Genomic DNA, 15,317 nt, shown 5'->3' with positions numbered 1-15,317 from the left:
AACAGTGTGTACCATTTTAGCATCTATAAGTGTGTGCTTTTTCTGTGTTCTCCTTAAGCACATTCACAATGCTGTGTGACATCACTACAATCTGTGCTGTGTGACAGTACCGTCTTCTAGGAATAGAATGTTTTCACCATCTCCAATGAGAACTCTCTAGGCATTAGACAGTAACTCTCCTTGACCTTACTTTCAGCCTTGGGTACTAATCCAGATACTGGTTTTTTTATTTCCATGTATTTATTATCTGAGGGGTGAGGTGCACATGCCTGCGTGTCTGACTGTTGACACTGTAGTCTCTTACTCTGTCTACTCCTTTGAGACAGTTCTTCCTTTATCTGGGGTCCTTGTTTTTTCAGCCAGACTGTGTTCTGTGTGCAGCAATTATCTTCTGTGACTCTTAGCATAGCATATACCCTTTGAGTTTTTACTGCTGTCCATCCCTTCCTTTCTCTGCCCCTCCCCATGCTTCCTTTCTCCCCTTCTTCCTGCCTTTCTTCTTTCTTTCTTTCTTTTTTCTTTTATGATCCAAGGATTGAACCCAGGTTTTACATATGCTACATGGGCTACTAAGTTATATCCTAATTCTCCATTTCATATTTTTTAATTTAGTTTTTAAGATTCTTTTTACATTTATTTTATGTGTATTAGTGTGCACCTGATTATATGTCTATGTACCATATGCATGTAGTGCCTGTGTAGACAAGTAGAGAAGAATATCATATCCCCTAAGACTAGAGTTTCAGATAGTTGTGAGCCACCTCGTGGGAACTAAGAATTGAGACAGGGTTCCCCAGAAAAACTTCTAGTGCTCTCAACCTCTGAACCATCTCTCCAGCCCTCTCCAATTCCAGTTTTAAAGTCCGCATCTCCCCCCAGAGACTTTTAAAGAGATGTAGGCTGGCTGTAAGCTTCCTGAGATGCAGCCCAGAGAATCTAGACTTAATTGCAGCAGACTTGTGAAAGACCCAGTGCCTCTGGGTTTTGGAGCATCAAGCTTTTTGTGAGGCAGGGACCTGTTTTCTGACCTCCATCTGTCCCTCTGGAGGCTACGGGCCTTGGGCAGGTTGCTCCATGAACCCTCCAGATTGTCAGCATGAGTGGATTTCCCAAACGTGCTTGGCTCTGGATGCTCAGGAGCCTATAATAGCTCACAGCAGCTGTCGAATGTGTCCCTTCTTAGTTTGTTCCCTGGGAGACCTTAATTCAAGCCTCGGGAAAGGCTCAGGCATCTCCACCTTTCTAAACTGATTTTTTTTGCTCCCAGTATCTTTTCAAATTGAGTTTGGTCATGCCTGGATGCGCACAGGGAATTGGTTCAGGGTTATCAGAATACCAAATCCCCACAGGCTAATGTCTCCAATGTACAAAGGTGTGGGAGGATTTTTAGATGACCTATGCAAGAACTACTCAGGTTCCTTAGAATATTGCAAAGGTTAATTTTGATTTTCAACTTGACACAACCTAGAATCTCACAAAGGGAATTTCAATAGAGGATTGTGTAGTTCAGGTTGTCCTGTGAGCTTGTCTATGGAGGATTGTCTTGAATGTTCCTTAATAAGTGAAGACCTAGGCTAAAAGTGGGTGGCACCACTCCCTGGGTTGGGGTCATGAACTGTGTAGGAATAGAAAAACACTGAGCAAGCATATATTCATGCTCATTCTGCTCGGGACTAGCTGCTCAAGTTCCTGCCTTGATTTCACCACAGTGGACAGCACCATGGAACTGTCAGAAGAATAAACCTAACCTCCCTTAATGTTGCTTTCATTAGTAATTTAATCACAGCGACAGACACACATTTAGAACAGCCATCCATCCCCAAATGACCTAAAATGCCTACTGTAATGGTGAATGAATTGGTATTTTATTACATTGTTTGGGGCAATGACCTGAGAAAGCACCACCTGTGTGTTCCACACATGCATACATGTCTTCTGACTGTGTTTGGTTGAATCTGTGGATGTGGTCGAGTACACTGTGTGCTGTAACAACACTCAAGTGTCTACAGAATAGATTTGAAGGAAGTTCTAAAAGTCCTTTTGTTCTCAGGTTGTAAGGTCAGATTCAAAAGAAGTCAAGGGAATATGAAGCACAAACTCTCACAGTCATAGGCTTGGGAGGAAGGAAGCGGGCATGGGCACCAGCAGATCCCCCTGACTATCAGAGAGTAACTGCCTCCAAAAGCGGTGAATGTGATCGGGTTCTTGTAAGCAGAGCTGGACTTCAGTAACTAATCAATGGTGCCTGTGGATGCCAGCCTTGATTGGCTACATACACATTCCCAGATATATGTAAAAGTGAACCAAAAAAAAAAAAAACTCACCTGGGGCTGGGGATTTAGCTCAGTGGCAGAGCGCTTGCCTAGGAAGCACAAGGCCCTGGGTTCAGTCCCCAGCTCCGAAAAAAAGAACCAAAAAAAAAAAGTGAATAGGGCCCATGACAATGAACAAGCTGAGGAAGATGACCTCACTTGGCCCTCGTGAATTAAGAGTCCACTGTGGTTTGTGGTAGGTAGGGGCATGTCACTGCAAGCCTTGTAGGGGACAATCCTGTCAGGTATCTTCCAGTTGCTAGTGATTGGTGACACCTGGTGGTTCTTGGCATTTTCTATATGCACCATTGAGACCTCCCTCTTCCCACCTGGTAATTCCTGTGACTCTCCATGTCATCTTCTCTCCCTCCCTCTCTCTCTCTCTCTCTCTCTCTCTCTCCCCCCGTGTGTGTGTGTGTGTGTGTGTGTGTGTGTGTGTGTGTGTGTGTGTGTCTGAGAATGAAAAAAAACCACAACCTGGCACACCAGTCACTGCCTTTACCTTGCTTGACTACTATTCATTGCTCGTGTACCAGGACAGTCCAACTGCAACCTTCTGGGAATTCTCCTGTCTCTGGTTCCTATCTCGTCAAGGGAGTGCAGGAATTACAGGTGTATGTTATGATATTCAGCTTAACAAACGTTCTGAGGATTCAAACCCAGGTCCTCAGGCTTGTGAGACAAGTGTCACTGAGCCACTGCTGCCCCTCCCTTTGTCCCTCCTAGAAACACTGAAGTCAAAGTGGATGTGCACCCTCCCTAACAACCTTACTTCACTTAATTCCTATGTAGAAACAGTTTTCAAATATGGCAGTGGTAAGGGATTCACAATATGGGTTTCACAGTTCAGGGGAAAATAGTTTGATATACAGCTCCTGGATAAACTGACAAAAACCAACTAAAGCCGTTTTGGTCATGACATATAGTCAGGCGCTAGGAACATCTTCTGGCCTCTCTGAGTGTGTATACACATGTGTAAAACCCTCCTGTTTCACAGAATACACTTCCCCTGTGCTGTGGTATTTTCTATGATGCTGTCTCATCCCCTAGTCCTCATTCTATTAAGTGACCTACTTCATCCATTTCTTGATCCAGATGTTGACACACACCTTTCTCCAGCTGATCATCAAATGCATTGACCGGTGTTCACTGTCCCATCTTACCAGGAAATGTCTCAAATATAGACCTTAGCACTTGAGAGAAAAATCAGTGCCATTAAGTACTTTTACTGTAGACTCAGTGGTGATTTCCAGGTGACTGGAAGACTCACAATGGGCTCCATGTCTGTAGAGAGAGCCACCAATGGCTCTAGATATACAGAGAATATGGGTCTCTCATAAAGTAGTTCTGACTGGCAGAGATGGTGTGGATGATGAAAGAGTGTCTCCAATGTTGTTGTTGTAGAGATAGCCTTAGGTGTGCATGTAGACCCCAAGCTCAAACTCTCTACCTTCTACATTATCGCACCTTGGACCACTTGGTTTGTGGCTCTGAGACTCCATTTCCTCATTTGAAAAAGACAAGAAAGGCTGCTCCTATGACAACTGCGGTGATTTGGATAAATAAAAGTGGTCAGAGGGTCTGGGGATTTAGCTCAGTGGTAGAGCCCTTACCTAGGAAGCGCAAGGCCCTGGGTTCGGTCCCCAGCTCCAAAAAAAAGAACCAAAAAAAAAGTGGTCAGAGTGGCCCCCATAGGCTCATATGTTTGAATGTTTGGTCCCAGTTGTTCAAACTGTTTGGAAAATATTAGGAGGTATGGCCATGTTGAAGGAGGTGTGCCACTGGGAGTGGGCTTTGAGGTTTCAAAAGCCCATGCCATCCCCAGGGTGAACTCTCTACTTCAGGCTTCTAGATCAGATCAGCATGTCTGTTACCTGCTGCCGTGTCACCTGTCATGATGCTCAAAACTCTAAAGCTCTAAATCTCCAATAAACTCTTCATTTTATATCATGTCTTGGCCATGGTGTTTTGTCACATGGTGTTTTGTTGAAAGGTAATTAAGACAGATGTCATGAAGGTCAAGTTAAGGAATACAGAAAGATGTTTAAGTCCTTACAGGATATTTGGAGTGTGTGTGTGTGTGTGTGTGTGTGTGTGTGTGTGTGTGTGTGTGTGTTTGCCCTCTACATGGCCTTTGCTATGGGAGATGTGTGCAGGAGACAAAGAAGACAGACAGACAGCAAGAAAAACAATATTGTGTTCTCAGGGAAAATTAGGCATGAGTCAACAGAAAGTTCTGGCAGAATAGCACAACAGAACAGCAGTGCAGTAGGAAGGCAGCCACCAGGGGGAGGACAAGCATGGCCCACCAAGGGCAGAACAAGGCCCATGAGCACCCTGGGGAGAAGCCAGGACACAGCTATGGAAGGCTTTCTCTTGGCCCCTCCCCTTTTTCCTAGTCATTCTTTGATTGACTTCACTTGTATCCAGAAAAGCCTCAGACCTCAGACACATTCATTAGAGTTGAAATGTCCCAGTGAAGACGAGAAGAAAAGACACACTTAGGCGTCTTCGCTAGGATATAATAGTTAGCCCTCTCTTTTCCAGATATTTTATGTCCGTTCCCATTGTGTAGTTTTCCTCAGCAGTGCAGATGTAGAGTTGAAAATGGAAAGCTTTCCCTTTGCGTTTTTCTCGCCATAGTCTTTGTTGAGATGTTTTTTGTTAGTCTCTCAACTCTTGTTGCTTCCACTAGAGCGCATCCACTAGGGCAAGATTTCAGTGTCGTTTGGTGGCTTATTGAAAGAGGACTGCAAAGAAAAATCAATCAAGGGATGAGTTTCTGTCTGGTCCTAAGTAGGAAAAAGAGCCTGTTTTGCATAATACATGTACAGGGCATTTTTCATATTTCTTCATCTGTTGCTATCTTGGGTTTTTCAGTTGACAATAATGAACTTGGGCTCATAATAAAGAGCTGAGTATTGCTAGTTGTTTCTAAGCAGATCAGTGTCTACCTAGACACTGCCATCCCAAAGGCCAGCCTGGGTCCCACCTGCCTGGTTGGCACTAAAGCACTGTTTTTATCTCTAAATCTTTCTCTTTTTCTGAGTGATTCCATGTCCACAATGATGCTACAGAAGTTGGTTCCTTTGGAGGCTCACTTCCATTAGCAGCCACCACACATTGCCCCATGTAGTGCATTCTACATCCCCTGTCTTCCTTCGCCTGCACCCCTTTCCTACTATGTGAAAGGTTTCTGCTTTGGGATTAAATGGGAACAGTAAGTGTGGTGCACCAGGGGCCTCCCCATGGAGATCTCTGGCCTGGCTAGGTGCATGGGTTCAGGCGAGGAGGACAGCCTAGGCAGGGAAGGGGAACTGCTTCTGCTGGCCCCCCTGCTGGTGCTGCTTCTTGGTGCTGCTTTTTTCTGCTGCCACTGCCACTTCAGTTACTAGGGCCGGGTTGAGCCAGCAGGAGACTGAGCCATCGAGGAGTGCAGGGAAACTTCTGGTGGCTATTTTGGGAGAGCAGAGCTCTTCCCCAAGCAGCAGTGTTACAACTCCTATGACAGAAACTCTCAATGATGAAGTAATTCTGGCACACCGTTAATCCTTCTGAACACAGTTCTTACATACAGGTTTTGGATGGGTCAGTGGCTGGCAGTAGGTACAGCCTATTGGTTTGGCCTGAGAGCTTGGGAAGACCCCATTTACATATTTGGAGGCATGGTCCTGCTTCTTTGATTGATCTATCTTGAGCCTACATGACCTGTGATCATGTCCTCACCTGCGGAGGAGGGGCTTGGGGCGTTGCACTATGTGACTGATCTGCCTACAGGGGACTGTGAGTGTCTGCAGCTACATGAGAAGGCCCTGATCTCCTGGGAGGCTGGGAATGCACCTGCCGCCCCTAAGGGTCCCCCAGGGATTCAACCTATCTTGACCAAGAATCAGGGTACCTTTTACAGCCTGCCACCCTACAAGACATTGCACTAGCATACTGACAGACAGACAGCAGCATGACAAGGGCTATGATGACATTCAAGCCCACCAGGCAAAGTGGGGTCCATTTTGGCAGGTCTCAAAGGAAGGGCAATATTTTCAGGCCACTTGATTGATAAGTGGTCTGCAGCCAGGCCGTCTCTGATTCCTGGACAAGAGGTGTGGGAAGCATCCTGGGGAAGGAATGTGTGACTCTGAGGATGGGGTGAAAGGTACATTTAGTTAAGGTGTACACATTATTAAGGTGTTCACTTTATTTAAATAGGGGATATCCCACTATCCCCCCTGATGTCCTGGTGTCTGACAACTTGAAATCTATAAACTTTCATGGGGCAGGACAGAATGAGAACTTTCTCTCCTCTGTTTTCTGGAATCCAGAAACCTGGGGAGTATCTCAGGGGCTAAACATTCATAGTCTCAGTGGACTTGCCAGCTCCTCTACAGCAGCCATAAGACGGACGCTATTGCAGATGGGCAAGGCCTGATCAGCCCATAGCTAAAAACCTAGCTGTATCCTCAAAAAGTTGCCGTTATGTGCTAGCTGCTGGGCACCCTTTTGCCCAGGGCATCTGCCCTCATGAGTCTCTGGGTGCGAGATGGAGGTGAAATGATGTTTCTCTTTACTCTAGAGATGATATCAGATCCCCCTACAAGGAAGGGGCTCTGCTGAGAGCTGGGCAGGGCATGCTCACATGTCCTCAGCTTCTGTGTCCCTTTTCTCTTAGGCATCCCTTTTAATTCTCTTTACTGTTCATAGGCTTGGAAATACTCTCCTGCCTCAGGAGATCGAGAGAGATTTCTGAAATCTGGGGGCTCGAGAAGTTTAGAAACTGCTTGTTTCCTAGTCTTTCTGTTTTAAATGCCAGCTGTTTCTGACCCCCCTCTTGCAGTGTGCCCTGGCTTACCACTCTCTGAAGCCAGAAGATGTCCATCAAGTTGCACAGGAGGTAGACAGTGTGCCCTACCTTGCCTCCAGTTCCTTGCTTCTTTTTGCAGGGACAGCATTGAGGCCCCAAAGGAGCCCTAGCCATACTTTGCTAGAACTTCAGAACTTCAAAGGTCTTTTTGTCCTGCAGGGCTTTCTTACCATATCGGGTGAGCTCCAGTGACCATGTGCCCTCATTAGTTCTGTGCTGAATTAGTTTAAATGAAAATACAGACTCCTAATTTAATCAGTAACTAGGTAACCATGGAGATAATGTCAAGCCTCTGGCTGCCTGATAAACCTGGTGAAATGGTCAAAGTAATGCAGACAGGGCCTGCAAATTGTCAACAAGGCTTTGCCAGCAGCAGGCCTCTGCATAAGCTGCCTGTGGCCTCTGGTGCTTATTAGGATTCATACATTTGAGAACCAGGAACCCCAGGCTTTGTCTCAACACTGGCTTTTTCTCTTCTCTCTTGCAGGTATACCAACACTCCCACACTGGATATTATGTTCTGAGCAAAATTCCTCACGGGTAAGATGGTTCTTTCTTTTTCTCTCCCTTGGAAATCTGCAGAACAAAGTTAGAGAACATTAGGCTCTCCCTGGCCCTCAGGGCAGGAAGAGTGCCCCACAGAATGGGAAAGCCCCAGAGCTCTCCCTTTGATGACAGATTTAAGTTAGCAGAGGTCACTTCGTCCAGCAGACACCTCTGCGAAGCCGCCTCCTCTTCCTGCTCTGTCTCTGTGGAGCTCGACCACTTGTGCCTCCACACGGGTATACATAGCCCATGGGAACCCACTCTCCAGGGTTCTCTCCTCACTTCCAGGAAGGAAGCCTCTTACTTCTACACATGACTTCAGAAACAAAGCTTTGTGGCACAGCATGGACACTGCAGTCATAGATCCCGAAATGCACTGACAGAGGAAAGTCAATCAACCAGTCAGTCTTGGCCATGAGTAGAGAGAGCTGGCTCTGTGCAGCAGTCCAAGGCATGGTGTGCACTTGTGGCTTATGCTCTTCCCTGGTGTAATTGTGTTCCCAGAAGCAAATTCCCAGTGCTTTTGACCAGACCACCCAGCTTCATGCTGTTGAGTGACCTTGAATAATACTGCTAAGCCTACCTGGTCTCGAGAAAGTGCATACGCCAGGGACACAGCTCAGTTGTCGAATTATTTCTCTGGTATTAATGAAGCCCTGAGTTTAATCCTAGCATTGCATAAACCTGGCACGATGACACAGACCTGTAATCCTAACACTTGGAACATGGAGGCAGGAGGATTGGGAGTTCAAAGTCATTCTCAGTTACACATACTTTTGCAGTCAGCCTGTGCTACTTTGCGACCCTGTGTAAAAACTATGAAGTACATGGCTTGCAGTCCAAGGGTGCACATGAGAGGGAAACTGGGACCAGGGGTGTTTGCAGGTTTTCAGTTCCAGGTGGGCACATCTCATTAATTACCCATTGCCTTGTCATTGAGCACCACAGGGTACCAGTAAAGTTTGGTGAAGTGTTTGCTTCAGATTAAGAGCCAGCATCTGTACTGACCTTAGGAAGCAGGAGTGATTGTGGTGTTTCTCCCTCCCCCCTGCCTACTTCTCCCTCTGCCCCTCCCATCCCGGAGTTTCCATTTTTTTCTGGGCATCTTGGTCCCGAGCTCCCGTTGTCTCTTCCGTTCCCTTCATGCTCTCTCTACCACAAAGCACTGAGAAGGATAGATTCTCAGGGTGTGTTCTGGAAGAGATAGATCTGAGCTGTCAGCCTTGTCCTGCAGCTTCTGCAAATGTTGAGTTGAGACAACATTTCCCCAGCAAATTTCAATAAACAGCAGGAGCTGATAAACCACATTGTTCTGGAAGAGCTTTAGCCACAGTGTGAATGTTTATCAGCGCTGCAGTCTGTTTTCCTCTAAGCTTAGCTAGAATGCCAGCATGTCCTTAGGAAAAAAAAACGTGGTGGAAATAACTTCATTTGCACTTCAGACAAAGAGGTGCCTATGTGGGGATAAAGAACAAATGTGTTTGCAGGGTCTGTTGGCTTATTCACAGTATTAAACCAAAGATACTGAAAGTGACTGGACATAGAGAGAAAGTGCCTGTAGTGTGGGGAAAGAGGAACGATGGCTTTGTGGTTAAGAGAACTTGCTGCTCTTCCAGAAGACTGGACTTCAGTTCCCAGCTCCAGGGCATCCAACTTCCTCTTCCGGCTTCTGTGGGCACCTGTCCTTTGCATATACACTCATAGACACCTATGTACACACAATCTAAAACAATAAAATAAATCTTTTAAAAGCAACTATTTGCAGAATCTTTCCTTAAAGCATATCGCAGTAGAAACTCAGATGCAGCTCAGGAGATAGGAGTCACCCTACTTACCTTAAAGCAGACAACATCCTCAGAGGTCACAGCACCCATGGATAAACTGGTGCCTTGAGACTCATCCCCTACTCTGGAAGCAACGGATGTGAAGGACATGCTGGATGTTTCGTTCTGTCTTACATAAATTTATAAAACTCAAGTTTCCACACACAGTTTGCACCTGACATAATTAAGATTTCACTGTGTCTAGGAGGATTTAGGAGAAATGGATTTCAAGAGTACGAGTTTTAGGGAAAGCAGCTTGCAAGTCTAAGGGTGATGGAGAAGGCCAAGCTCTGGGCTTATCCACTAACAGCCTTGCTATCTACCATTTACTATTAAAATATTTAAGTTTATATAATTCATGTATAAAATGCATTGTTCTTTATGTTTAGGGGGAATTAATTTATTTTTAATGTATGTGGATGTTTGCCAGCATTTCTGTGTGTGCATCATGCCTAGTACCCTTGGAGGTCAGAAGGCTCCAGAGCTTCTGGACCTGGAGTTACAGATAGCACCAATAGATAAATAGATATAAGTGCTGAGAACCACTCTGGAGTTCTCTGCAAGAGGAGCCAGTGCTGTTAACCACTGAGCCATCTCTCCAGCCCTTAGTTTTATGGTGTTTTGTTTTATATATTTATTTTTGAGGGTGTCTTGTGTAGCCCAAGTTGGCCATGGGTCTACACAGCCGCCATCTTGAATTTGCAAAGCTCCTGATTTCCCTACCTTCTAAGTGCTAGGGTGACAGGGGTTCACTGTGCTGGGATAAGTTACCCTTAATAATTCTGAGGATGCAGATTTCTGCTTTTCCCACAAATTCCTACATTTCCTTCCAGCATTGTCACCCAGAGACCATCCCAACTTCATTATGGAAGGCTCTGTCCTTTACAATGTGAATTTTCAGCTAGCCACAGAAGAGTCAAATGAGTGTCAGTGCCCGCTAATTCTTAGTGTCCTTCCCAATTCACAAGCAGAGGGGATGAGGGTGCCTTACTGTCTCTGCTTTGTGGCACATCACTGCTCCATGTGGTTAGTTTGTGTGCTTTGGACCTGTGTTGCTGGAGTCAGGCAGAACTGATGTAGCGAAAGCGACAGTGAGGGTTTCAGACAGCTGAGCCCGCATTTATCCAGCATCCTAGTGCCTGTGGGCAGGTCTGTTTGTCTTTCACTTACCAAGATTTTTAAAGACTTTATCCTTGAAGGGCATAGGCCTTTTACTCACAGTGTTTACTTAAATAGAAATAAAGGTGGTTGTTTTAACATAGCATATTTCACTAGAAGTTTTTATGTCAGAATTTCCACTAAATAAGGCAACTTTCTACAGTGGATATTAGCCACACGATATTCTCTACTTGGGATTAGTTATGCTGAGGCTAGAGAGATGGCTCAATGGTCAAGAGCACACGCTGCTCTTCTAAAGGACCTGAGTTCGGTTCCCAGCACCCACATTGGGAGGCTCATAACCATCTGTTAACACAGCTTCAAGGGATCTGATGCCCTCTTCTGGCATTGCTGGGAACCTGTACTTGTTGCTTGTAATTCTAAAATGCCACGCTAGTTCCTTCTAGAGAGCTCTCTGCCCGAGCTCTTTCAACCTCTCAAGGCTAGTTCCACCAAGCTGCCAACGACCACCCTAGTCTCACTCAGCCCCATGCTATTCAGCCACTCACCTGCTGGCTACTCAAGATCCCAGCTACTCAGAGAAAAGCTGCAGCCATGTTGTGCTCCTTCCCAAGACCACTGCCCGTTCCTCTGGCTGGCTCTGCCACACACACATGCTGCTCTGCAATGCAGTCCTCCTGAGAACGCCTGGATCTTGTTCCACAGACATCCCACCCCAACCCCCAACCCCCAACCCCCGTGGCCAGCTCTGCAGACAGCCAACAACTGCTACGTGGCTGCACCCTCTCTCTTGACCACCTGAATCGTTTCAAATGGAAAACACCAGACCACTTTAACATTTAAAATCAACCAGATGACACAATCTATTGTCCTAACCTCATCAGCTATCCTAGGTTGGAATTCTTCTGGTGGCAGAGGCCACCACTAGGTCTAACCTGAACTAACCAGGCTACATGGTGCCCATCTCCCTGGCTGAAAAGGACCTCCTTCTCTATCGTGTCCCCCTCTTCCTCTCTGGGACCCAGAAAACCCACCTCCATATCTTTGCCCAGCGATTAGCTTCTGCCATCTTTATTTAGCCAATCAGACAATTGGGGAAACTCCCTGTACATGGATTCACATGCACATAACCACATGGAGACACATAAGAAAAGCAAATAGTCATTTTTGAAAAAGAATAGTTAGCTATGTTTTCAAACAAGTTTTAGTACAATTTGTCTCTTCAACATTTTTCTGTCATGATGCTTTCCTTGAATTTGGACTTAGTCCTTTTAGTCCTTTTAAAAAGTGTGTGTGTGTGTGTGTGTGTGTGTGTGTGTGTGTGTGTGTGTGTGTGTACCAAAAAGAGAGGGAGAGAAACAGAGGGGAAGGGGGGAGACAGAAGAAGAGGGAGAGGAGGGAAAGGAAGAGGAAGAAGGAGAGAGAGAGAGAGAGAGAGAGAGAGAGAGAGAGAGAGAGAGAGAGAGCGCAGCGAGGGTAATTAGGTCATCCTGACAATCCCATGAAGAAACAAAAAGACCAACTGATACTGCAACAGAAATAAGTTCAATAAAGTTGGGCAGTCCCCTCACCAGGAAGCAGTGGCACTTTGGGGGTCTGACAAACTGGACAGTAATATAGAGTGAAGGCTAAAATGTGTATCAGAGGAATTACTTAGATGATGGGCTGTGGATAGCAGCATCCTAACTTTGCTCAAGTACAAAACCTATATTGCTTTAGAATTGGAGTTGACTTTTTTAAACTATGATGTATTCAAGAAGATTGCAGGTCCTTCTGCTTGGAGGCTCTCTCTCTCCCTTTGTAGACTAGGGTGCACACGGACTTTGTTTATTTAGGAAGTGGGTACCAGGAGGAGAGCAGTCTTCCCCAGAGAGTATCTAGCAGCTCACATAAGCTGCCACACTGAAGCTCTTTAGTGACAAAAATTGTAAGGCCAACCCTCAACCCACTGGCTAGCCAAGCTCTGCTTTCTTCTCATAAGTCTTGATTTCCAAATTTATGGAGACGGGGTGGGGGAGAATAATGTCCACCCCCCAGCTTCTGTAGAACTAAAGACAAGAAACACAGTACAGCTCAGAAAAAATACTTGTTGGAATTCTACATTATCATTAACACTGCAATAAGCAACAGAGCTCAGATGGGGGCATTGTTTTGGGTCATCTGTTAATCTTTGAGACAGGGTCTCACAGTGTAGTCCAAGCTATCCTTGAACTCATCATCCTCCTATCTCAGCCTCAGTGAAGGATGCTACCACATCCAGGCTTGGCTGCTGTGCTTGAGAACTTAAAATTTTGTTTGAACAGAGATACCAATCTGTGTATCTCTATGACAAAGGAACTCCAAGGATGGTCTTGATTCTGATACACAAAGCTTCCTTCCAAGTCAAGAGGGAAGAGAGAGAGCTGTGTGCAACTCAAGGTGAAGTGGGTTTTCTTATAGTTTATTCTACTCAATAAGCCATGAAGAAGTGTTTGGGGCCTAGTAAGGTCATCGTCAAGTTTGGCCTCTACAGGGAGTCCGTGCTGGCCGGAAGGTGCGAGTGCACAGCCATGGTACGTGGAGAGCTACAGAGTTGGGTGAATTGTAGGGTGTGCTTGGGGAATGAGTAACTTGAACCCCAGCCTGGTGTGGTTTCTCTGCATGATAAGAGCAGTCCAGACATGTTGAGCATAAGAGAGACGGTATAAGCTCTTAGCAAGACTTAGCCCCTCTGCATGGGGTTGATGAAGTACAGTGCAGATGAGAGGCTCACAAACCAGGGGTTTGCATGTAGTGTGGGGTCCTGCAGACGTGGACCATGGGAGGGATCAGTGGTGTGAAGGTCAAATGCATTGTGCCTGTGGATGGGTGGCTGCTTTTCTCTTGGGAAATGAAGACAGATGTTAAGTGTTTGTGTCTCATGGCCTCCTAAATAAGCCTTGGTGACCTGTCCCCAGTTATGAGTTAAGCCTACTGCATGGGAAAACCAGGGCTAGCAAGTTTAGGAAAGCACATGGAGAAGTGTCAGCACCCAGGTCTGCTCCTCTGAAGCTCGGTGTTTCCTTTCTGAAGATTCCTTGTCTCTGGGACCGACCGTGTACACACTCTAGCTTTGCAAAGTGAGTAACCATTAAAGCTTCCAGAACCTGCAGCACTAGAGTACTCCTGCCCTTAGAGAAGTGCTACTAACATGAAAGCAAACAGAAGGGGTTGGGGATTTAGCTCAGTGGTAGAGCACTTGTCTAGCAAGTGCAAGGCCCTGGGTTCGGTCCCCAGCTCTGAAAAAAAGAATTAAAAAAAAAAAAAGCAAACGGAAAAGATATTCTTTAAATGGCATGCATTGGAGGAGAGGCCTACCGGGATTTCCAGGACCGTGGACAGCTCACACTCTCCTCCCTAGCCAGCCACCACATCTGTGTGAGCAGAAAGAGAGTTTGCTGCTCTGCACACAGTTACTCCACTCAGACCTATATGTTAATGAGGTCATCTGAAGTGTGTGCCTTCGTCTATAGAAAGCACTGCAGGCTCTACAGGGTCACATGCATTCTTAAGGCAGCTTTCCAGGTCTGCCTACTCTCGCCTTTCCCTCGGGCTCCACCTAGTGGGACGTAATCTTAAGCCTGCATTTCAGATTCTTACCACTGGGATCCTGTTAGAGAAGTCCGTGTGTCCCTGAGTGCTGGCATTGAAGGCTCTCTTATGACAATGGACATGATGATCCCCATTGCTTTGAGCTCCCAAAACCTTGACTTCCAGCCGTTATAGAGGTAACCTGGAAATGTAAGCTAAAACCAACGCCCTTTCCCTTAAAAAAGTCAGTGTGTCAAATGCTGTACTTTCTCCTCTGGGCTGTTGATCACTTTCTAGTGTGAGGAATCACCTGCTAGGTTTTAAGTTGTGCAAAATCAGAGGCATGTGTATGTCAGTCTCCTGGGAGAGAGCTGTATGTGTGTCCCCAAAGCCACCTCTCCAAAGATCTGACTGCAGATCAGTGCTACTCTGCGTCAGGCTGATGTCCCAGTATGGCCACATTTAGAAAATGCATGCTATGATCGCAGCAATATAACTGAGTGCCAAGCAAGTACTGGGCACAGAGTGGAAGGCCACATGCCTCTTGCTAGCTGTTGTATTTCATATTGCTGTAGACACGTTCCTTTTCTTTCCAGTGCTTTGGACTATTCCTAGCAGAAACTAGAGATATTCTCTCTCTCTCTCTCTCTCTCTCTCTCTCTCTCTCTCTCTCTCTCTCTGTGTGTGTGTGTGTGTGTGTGTGTGTGTGTGTTGTGTGTGTCCATCCAATAGCATCCACATTTCGGCACTGGTTTAGAGTAAATATGAAGGACAGCCTTGACCAAAATGGTGGCAGTGAGAGAACCATCTATGCAGAAGATGGGTTGAGGTGAGGAAAGAGCTCATCACACAGACTCACACTGACTGCAGCACAATTTGTCTATAGCAGAATTCACCCTCTCCGATTGTACCTTCAGAGGTTGGCTCAATAGATAAATCACCCACGGCCAAGGTGAGAACATTTGCATCACCCCAAAGTGCCACATACCCCTCCACCCTCTGGTTTGTCCTGGCAACCACCATGTCATCTGTCCTCCCCTTTGCTTTGATGTTGCTTATCGGAACAGAGTTTCAATCTGTATCCTAGACTGTCCTGGAAATTGCTTTTTA

At 46.0% G+C, this 15,317-nt stretch overlaps 1 protein-coding gene across 6 annotated transcripts in view; it reads left to right on the top strand.

Annotated features, from left to right (window-relative positions):
* Positions 1-15,317, top strand: part of Dpp6 (dipeptidyl peptidase like 6) — a 906,096-nt gene that overhangs the window by 703,977 nt on the left and 186,802 nt on the right. For all 6 annotated transcript variants that reach the window (XM_087656307.1, XM_087656309.1, XM_087656310.1 and 3 more), the window contains 1 exon segment: positions 7,658-7,710. In XM_087656307.1, the coding sequence (XP_087512433.1) occupies positions 7,658-7,710 (53 nt within the window).

This window comes from Rattus norvegicus, chromosome 4, assembly GCF_021556685.1.
Source record: "Rattus norvegicus strain SHRSP/BbbUtx chromosome 4, alternate assembly SHRSP_T2T, whole genome shotgun sequence".
NCBI classification, from domain to species: domain Eukaryota; kingdom Metazoa; phylum Chordata; class Mammalia; order Rodentia; family Muridae; genus Rattus; species Rattus norvegicus.
This window is presented reverse-complemented; position numbering and strand designations above follow the sequence as displayed.